Source organism: Gossypium hirsutum, chromosome D10 (assembly GCF_007990345.1).
Source record: "Gossypium hirsutum isolate 1008001.06 chromosome D10, Gossypium_hirsutum_v2.1, whole genome shotgun sequence".
In the NCBI taxonomy this organism is placed as follows: domain Eukaryota; kingdom Viridiplantae; phylum Streptophyta; class Magnoliopsida; order Malvales; family Malvaceae; genus Gossypium; species Gossypium hirsutum.
In genome coordinates, this window is record NC_053446.1 from 42,065,061 (window position 1) to 42,073,933 (window position 8,873).

An 8,873-nucleotide genomic window follows, 5' to 3' on the forward strand; every position below is an offset into this window, starting at 1 on the left:
TGGGAAATTTGGAGCACTCTTCAACAACAATATCCAACCTTTGATCCTTGAGGACAAGGACCAGTTTTACGAGGGGAGTACTTGTTATGGAAGAGATCAAGAGACTAGCAAGCTGTTGCAAATGTTTTCCTTTTTCTGTTATTTTGTTAGTTTAAAGGTCTTGTAAAAAGCTGCATTTCCTTAATTGTTTTAATTGTAATCACACGAGGTCGTTTAGGGAGGAGGGTAAAAACTTTATAAAACGCCGTGTTTAGGTGTTTGTCTTTTAATTGAAACGAGTCATTTTGGGAACACCTGGGGTTGTTGCCAAGTTGTTTCTGAAACAATTACACACACTAAAAGAAGAGTTTATGAAATCAAAAATCCATTTTTCTCTTACCTCTTTTTCTTTGAATTCTTTCAACCTATCTTCCGTTTCTCTCGGATTCTCTTCTTCGGTTGTATCGCTAGCACCCAAACTCTGGTCTGGTTGATGGGTTAGTAATGGCCAAAGCACAAAAAAAGCCCCCATGTGGCACCTATTATCTAACAAAATGTCCATTCTCATAACACCACCAAGCACCATGATTTCATAACTAAACATTCCATGAAAACGGTCAAAACTAAATTAAAATAAAACATTAAAATTAAAATCAAAATGATAAAATTCTCTCAAACTCAATTAAATCAACATCTACTTAGTAGTTAACAGTATCAAAATGAAAGTAGTATGCCCTTTTTCCCCCCTAACATTGAAGAACAAAGCCTTGATACAAGGAAAACGTAGAGATTGAACAATAGACCCTTGGTTTACCAGATGTTCCTCCTTCAAACTGTTTTGGTTTTAGGAGCCTTTTTCTTGAGTTGTCTCCTGGGGATTGAGTTCTTCATGCCGATGAAGAAGAGTAATGCTCCCAGCAATGCCAAGTTCTAACAAGTACAGGAAATTTAGTTAAGAAACAGAAACACCAATCAACACTTATTCCTTAATGAAAAATGAATACTATCAACAACTAACCTGTGAGAACTTTGAAAAAAGTAGGCCAAATTCTTTCTTTTCCGTGTCATAGTTGTAGAAGTCGTACAATATAGGAGTAATAATGACCTGTTGCAGAGCCTACAAGAAAGGAATATTGCAACATTTATAAGTTGACTTAGTTCATAATCAAAACTACTAATGCACAACAACACATAAGAACATAAAACGAACCAGAAGATAAGCACCGATAGTGCTTCCAAAGATAAAAAGGATACCCCCAACACCCTTGAAGGCTACAGCAGCAGCAACTAGAACCTTAATCTGTAAATAACAACTCGAAGAGTTGAGACATTAGAAAAACCTGATATATTAACAGAGAAAAATAGGCTTTATCTCAGTGGCAACATATATTCTTACATTAAATTCTGGCACTTCCACCCCTGTATGAGCTGTCACAGTCTTTGAGAAGACATTGAATTTTGGTTTGAGTGCCTTAGCTGCAGGCCCTCCATCAACACCAAATTCATTGAACCTATACACATGAGCACATAACATAGGATTAGAGACAAGCATGACAAAACCTATGGTAGTCCTGATTTACAAAATACAATAAATATAAGCTCAATGTAGTAAACAGCTCACTTGTGATTAAAAAGAAAAAAAAGAAAAACCTAGTTCTACAGCTCTTTAATACGTATGTTTTAGCTAATGTAAAATATATATATATATATATATACATATAGATAGATAGATAAATATTTCCTTCAGCACAATGACAATGCTAAAAATTTACACCATAGCCTCCGCAAGCCCCTACGCAAATGAGTAGAACTAAGGATTTTCATTCTATAAAAGATTGGCAATTCCACTTCAAAACCCCACATGCGACTGTGAATAATTTTCATGCATAATTAGTTAAACAGATACCATTTATACAACATACTAACTGCCAACCAACAACAACCATTACAAAATTTATGATATTCATGAGATCTAGAACTTAAATAAAAGGTTTATTATATCATAAACACTTAAATCATATATATATAGCAGCTCCAAGAATTAAACATCTAAGCAATTCTAGCAAGCCAGATTAGCAATACATATTTAAAATTTTACTCTTAACACCACCTTAATTTGCACTGGATCTTCAAATAAAGCTAGCAACATTATTAAAAACAAGATCTGTTTAAATAAAACGCCACAGTTAATCATCCTTTTATTTAATGAGAGAGAACGAGCGATAAATCATCATTAATAAAGTTCAAATAAACTTTTAGACATTCATAAGAGCTCTCGAGTTCCAAAATCCGCGTTCAGATCCAGGCTATGCCTAATATTGTTACTTCTTTTTTCAACAGAACAAAACAGGTTCTATTATTTTAAAAAATAACAAAAAAGAAAGGATAAAGTGCAGATCTGAAGAAAGGCTTACTCTTGCCAAGCAGAGAGGATGAACATTGAAGCGAAAAGAACCCTCCCGACGAATGAAACTAACGCCATTTTTTTGGATTAAACACTTCAAAAAATTCCAAGAAAAATAACAATGAAAAAAAAAAGGAAATTACTGTTTGAAAACGAGACAAAAATGAAGCGAAACGAATCTACGAAACCAAAAACCCCAATAGCCGGAGGTTTTTTTATAAAGAGAGAGAGAGAGAGAGAGAGAGAGAGAGAGAGAGAGAGAGAGAGAGATCAGTGTAAAAACGATGTTGGAGCGCAAGTAGGAGACTGTCTTTATACTCGCGGAATTAGGAATGGAACACGTCCGTTTGACCAATCAAATTCGTTGGTTTTAGTCTCCGAAGGCGCGTGACGTGACGTGGACGAGAGTAGGAAGCGAGTTGAATCTTATTTTTTAGTTTATGTACGGAAATATCCCTGTGGTTTGGTGTAATTTACGATCGTTGCCATCCTGAGACGTGTTTTTAAGTTTTAAAATCCTTCAATTTTGCCGCCGGTCCTGTTTTGGGGTCCATTTTGTGAAATTTGAATGTGAATTGAGTGAATGTGGTTTTGGGAAAAGCTGAAAGGAAATTCTCGGTGTTAAAAAAAGGTCTAATTAGGTGAGATTTATCTATAATTAATGTTTTAATCTTAGATTTGAAGTTGTCATTTGGAGGAATATGTGTTAAAGAAAGAAAAGGTTTCCTTTTTCTAAGACCTCGGCTTTCTAATCAATATTTGCATTCTATTAAATTTATATTCAAATTAAGCTCAACTTTTAAATGAGGCCAAAACTGTTTAATGAAGAGTAAATTTCATACCATTTAATTTAACAAGTTTGATAAAAGTTAATCAATCATAAAATTATATATGAATATGTGAGTGTCTTGTATTAATGTTTTTGAAGAAAAATGTGTATAAATAATATAATATTCTATGTAAATATATGTATAGTATGCTTCAATACCTTTTCTTATAAGAGTTATATTTAATTATTCGTATTTAAATATTATTTATTTGAAATTTTGTTGAATATTAATACAATTGAAACTAATATTATTGTAAATTTATTAAGGTTGCACATAATATCTTTCTCAAATAAATTTAATTAAATAAGAACATGGCTTATTTAAAAAAAAAAAAGAAGAAGTTAGGAATATTCATTAGAAAACTGTTGAGGATAGGATTCAACAAGGGAGGGTTAAGACGGTTTTCGACAATTCACCTAGTTTAGGGCAAGGCAGAGAGTCGTTGTGGATGTTAGAGAAGGATGTAAGGTTGGAAGGAGAGAGAGTGAGAGAGAGAAATTCGGTCCCTAGATTTGGGAGTCGTTGTTGGCTTATATAACAGGTTGTGATCCTGAGGTGCCACATGTCCCGATGTTATTGGTGATTGGGGAGATAATGTCAACTAGTCTGCCATGGTAGGCCTGGGCCTATGGCTGCTAGAGTTGCGATGAGACAAGCTCTCAATCATGTAAGGCGGAATTAGTGTTTGGCGACTAGTGTCATAAATGGAAGTTCAGTGAGGCCTTCACCTGATTTATGTACAGGTGTGCCTAGATCGAGGAGTTCTTAAAAAGCTCTTATATCATTTCCAAGCGAGGTGTTGGGAAAGGAGTTCGCACATTTGATGCTCTAAGAGGTGGTATGTCAGGGATTTTCCCAAGGTATGGTACTTACTCTAATGAGTGGGCCTAGTTTCTGAAGAGTGGCGCTTTAGGGTATTCTACGGGGTGTTTGCATTGATCCTCAATGGGTTATGCTCGAGAGGTTGGGGGTATAAAAATTTTTATCTAGTCCAGAGAGAGGTTATAAAGTAACTTGCCTCTAAACGTTGCCATGTGTTGACTAAGTTCAAAATGTTCGCTAGGATTTTTTTTAATTTGAATCGTTTTGGCTTTGGTGCGTGTAACATAGATGTGGTCTGCATTGTCTCTCATTTATACACATGAATGGACTTTCATTAATTACCATGTGGTACAACCCATTCTCAAGAAACCATGGGGTTTGTTTCCATTGTAATGTGTCATTTTCGCTAGACATGTTGGGAAATGTGTCCATATTGTAGTAAACATGTAACTGTTTTTTATTTATTTGAACGATGAATAAATAAAGTTAATTTCACATTTCACTATTATGTCTTTTGTATTTATTTGTTTTATATTTTGCATGCATAGCGAAATTGTGACAAACAAATATTAACTCATTGATTGTCTAAGTTCAAACAGAAGATAAGTGGCATTGTAAGAACGTTTACATTGCGAGAAAGACAACTTACTTCAGTAGATAATCTAAATGAGTGCATAATCCTTAAAAGAATCAAAGTGAAGATTCAAATACCGAGAAGGATTATTATGTCGTCTACAACTCCAATTAGGGAGATGACTAGTCTTAGCTATCGGAGCAGTTGACTCCACGAGTAGAGACATAGATGTATTCATTGGTAGAATAATAAACTGGACTGGCCCCAAGATGTATTAATTCTGAATTCGTTTGTGAATTAATTCACTTGTGAGTTAGTCAATAATCATGCATATGCAACTCATGTGCTTTGATATAAGTAAAGGCTTATGCTCTAAAGATGATCGAGCCCATAGCCAGTATGTTGGGTACATAACTTGTGTATGGAATGACTTTACTAGCAACAGTGGAATTCATAGCGTAATTAAAGAGTTAATGTAATGATATCCTCTCATTAACACTGTGTGGATTGATAAATATGAAACATGACCGCTGGTTGTTTGTTCTCGAAGGAGCAATTTATCATAGTTATTTGTTGACAGTGATCATGTTAATAATTAAGAATACACAATGGTGACAGTGAGATAAAATAGGATTGTATTAAGTGAACGAATCTAACTTAAAGGAATAAATAATATAATATGAGGGTAACACACACATGACGAGGTCATTGGACAAAACAGTTGGATGAATTACTTTCATAATGAGTATACAATAAAGAGTTTTCAATCATGGTACTTCTCATGGATTGACTCCATGATTAAGTAATTACGAATTATCAGAATGATACTTCTGGACATAATTGCAATTATTAGAGCGTAATTGTATATGTCTGATTGGTCCCTCCACTAACTCAACAAAAGCTTGATCGAACTGCATTTGAATCAGAAGAAAGTTTTATGATTTTGGAAATAATTTAATTGAGTCAATTTATTCGATGTGGAATTAAATTAATTCTTGAAAAATTAATTTGGAAAAACTAAGTGATTTTTGGGAAAATTAATTTTGATCAAGTAAAATTGAATTAATCAAATTAATTAAAATTAATATGATATTTTTGGAAATTAATTTTCAAGTCAGACAAAATGCTTTTAGGTGGTTGCATAAGTTGGTGTTGGAAATGGTTTGATTTTGGCCAAATTCATGTCCACACGGCCTTTGACACGGGCGTGTGACACACGACCTAGCGACACGGCCGTGTGTCCCCTGTAGGTTTTATTGCATACAAGTTAGGTCGTTACACGGCCTAACACATGACACACGAGTGTGTGGGGCTATTTCGAGAGTTATAAGGCTTGACACACGGGCGTGTGACACGGCCGTGTGACCCAACTCAAAGAGCTACATGAGTGAGGACACGGACTAGGACAAAACTGTGTGTCCATGAGCCTGTGTCTCAGCCATGTGACCCCTACAATCCATTTTTTCTAACTTTTTCTTATACTTTCCAATTGTTTCCAATTTTGTCTCGAATTGTTTCTAAGGTATTTCTAGGGCCTCGCGGGCTCGACTGAGGGACGTTATATATGTGGTTGAATTTATTTAGATTATATTTGCAATGATCTATAAAATGAATGTTTTAATGTTCCATTTGTACGGTAATGTTCGTAACCCTATTTTGGCGACGGATACGGGTTAGAGGTGTTACAATCAATCCTTACCTTATACTCTATCATTAATTATGTGCCTGAGCTATTCGTCAAAAGCATCGATTGGGCAAATAGGATCCCGCCACACAGATTGTTCTCATTTACTTGCCAACTTGAGACCCGCCAAAACTGGGTGTTACAGTGGTGGTGTATAATTTTTAAGTGGAAATTTCATTAAAATAATGTTTTATTAATTTAAATTATATTTTAAAACATTCAAAACATTATTGTCATCTTCCTCACCACTTGTTTTCCACCGTTTGAAAAAAGAAAAGAAAATAGGAAGCCTTAATTGAACTTTTCAAGCTTTCCAATCGTGCATGTAAGATCTCCGAACACCCATTTTTAATAATTTTTATGTTTTTGAGATCGTTGCAACTAGGTCCAACTAACTCGTATCTCTATTTTCAAAACTACTAAGGATTTCTAAAGTTGCATTCAAACAATGATTTCATATAATAATTTTGAAAGCCCAGTTTTACTACAAGCGTATAGTATTAGTTTTAATATTTATAGTTTCGATTGAACACAAAGTATTCCAAGAGGTCGAACCCAAAGGAAAAGGCGATTGAGTAATAAATAGCCTACACACTAGAGTTTAAGCGGCTACTAATACGATTTTATAGTACGACAATTCAAAACAAGATAAGTTTGCAAGAAAATTAAATATTCTATTCTAGGGACTAAATTGAAAATAGTGTAAAAACTAAACAGACTATCTAATAATTAACTAATGGGGGTTGGTTGACTTCGATGTAGTTCACCGAACCTCGAAGTAGGGGCATAAGTCGCGTAAATTACCAAGTGGCTCCATTTTATCTTCTGAACTCAATTTTACTGACTTAGACGAATTAGGTCTGGTTTATCTTCCAATCTCTCCGATTAATCAGGGACTAATGAACGAGTGCGCGACAAGATTACCTTCTGGTCTCACTTTATCTTGATATTCCCATAGGGGCGTCACTACCTAAGTTCTTATTTTTATTTAATTTAATCCAATTTATTACGATTTAGTCCAATTACCCACATCTCCATCAACCAACCCTCTTTGACGTTTAGCTACTAATGCTCAAAGTAAAAGAAATAAACATAAACATAGAAAATAAAGCAGCCATGAAAGTAAAGATTGAGAAAAATATAAAAGTTGAGATTTTTCTGCAAGAAAACTTAAATAACATGAAACCAAAAACATTTAACAAGGAAATCTGAAGTAAGAAACATAAAAAGAATAAACTTTAACATATTTAAAGTGAAATAAATTGAAATGCATTAAACTAAAGTTTAACGAGTCTTGAAAGCAAAGTACAGGGACTAGAAATGTAAATAAACCTTAGCTACAATGTTAACTAACTTAACTAACATAAAAATAGCAAGAACAAGAAGTAAATGGAGAAAATAAAGTCTAATCTAAGGTAGAATAAGAGAAAAACTAAAAACCCTAGAAAAGTGCAGAAAAAACTAAGGAAAACCTAGAGAAAACTAAAACTAAAACTAACCTAGAATGTGTCTCTCTCCTCCTCAACAAGTTTTGGCTATTTTGAAGGGTGTTTTGATGCCAAAAATGCCACTACATGGGCCATGTGTGATTGGTGGACTATGTAGACAAAGGTCTTCCTTGAGGATATCGCAATATCTAGGGCAATGTTGAACTTAAGGTCTTCCTTGAAAGGTGGATATCACGATACCTAAAGAGGATATCGCGAGACCACTAAAGGGTCTCCTTGGTCTTCTACACTATTAGAGGTATCATGATTCTAGGGGTTGGATATCGCAATACCCTTATAATAAATGCCATTCTAGCTCATTTTTGACCTCCAACACGTCTTTAAAGCACTCAAATACACGTTTGGCCTCCAAATGACACTATTGGCCAATTTGGATAAAAAAATGAGATAAAAATGAGGCATTTTTACTTATTACCCGAAAATATTAAAATAACAAAAATAAGGGAAAACTATGCTAAAAACTTTTTTTTCTCGAGAAAAATCTCCTTAAGTGTGTTGGAAAAGCCTAATTTTCCACGTTGATTTATGGTAAATTAACTCCCCCACTCTCAAGTCTTTGCTTGTCCTCAAGGAAACATACAAAACATGTAAAAAGACAACTTTTGGACTAAATTAGTTAATTAAGTTACATAGCAGTAAAACATCAAACTTATATGAGAATTACTTCACATGCAACTTAAGAATGATATCTAGCTAATTTACTTGTTCATAATGCATACATTATTAGTTCAAAAAGCTAAAGTGTCAATAGAGGTAGAGGTAGTGTAAATGAAAATATGTACAAATGTTATCCGTCAAAATAAATTATACGAATCTCTCATAGATATTTAATGTGTCGGTGACTTATTTGGGTCCTAAAGGTCTTTTAGGCTTTTAAAGTTCTAAGGTTGAGGTTGGTATGGATTTAAAGAAAGTTCATCTCAAAAAAATTCAAGCACTATATAGTATTGTACACGGCATTGTTCTCAATTCCCCCATATATGATAATTTCATCTCATCATCTTATTTCTCCTTCTCTCTCCTTTCTTATTTCTCCAACAATGTGGAAGACGGTGGTTGATATTAACTTGTT

General features: G+C 34.1%; 1 protein-coding gene across 1 annotated transcript; it reads right to left on the bottom strand.

The window, feature by feature from the left end:
- Positions 1 to 603: 603 nt before the first annotated feature.
- LOC107914900 (uncharacterized) lies at positions 604 to 2,787 on the bottom strand. Its single transcript, XM_016843951.2, has 5 exons — positions 2,394 to 2,787; positions 1,376 to 1,490; positions 1,190 to 1,279; positions 998 to 1,096; positions 604 to 909 (listed from the first exon to the last, which is right to left on the bottom strand). Exons 1-5 carry the CDS (start codon positions 2,459 to 2,461, stop codon positions 808 to 810), a joined length of 474 nt encoding a protein of 157 aa, XP_016699440.1. The 5' UTR covers positions 2,462 to 2,787; the 3' UTR covers positions 604 to 807.
- Positions 2,788 to 8,873: the final 6,086 nt, after the last annotated feature.

Coding starts and splice junctions, on each gene's coding strand:
- LOC107914900 (XM_016843951.2), bottom strand. CDS start 2,461: ATGGCGTTAGTTTCATTCGTCGGGAGGGTTCTTTTCGCTTCAATGTTC. Junction 1,280..1,375: donor TGGAAGTGCCAGAATTTAAT/GTAAGAATATAT, acceptor TGTTATTTACAG/ATTAAGGTTCTAGTTGCTGC. Junction 910..997: donor TTTTTTCAAAGTTCTCACAG/GTTAGTTGTTGA, acceptor TGTACTTGTTAG/AACTTGGCATTGCTGGGAGC.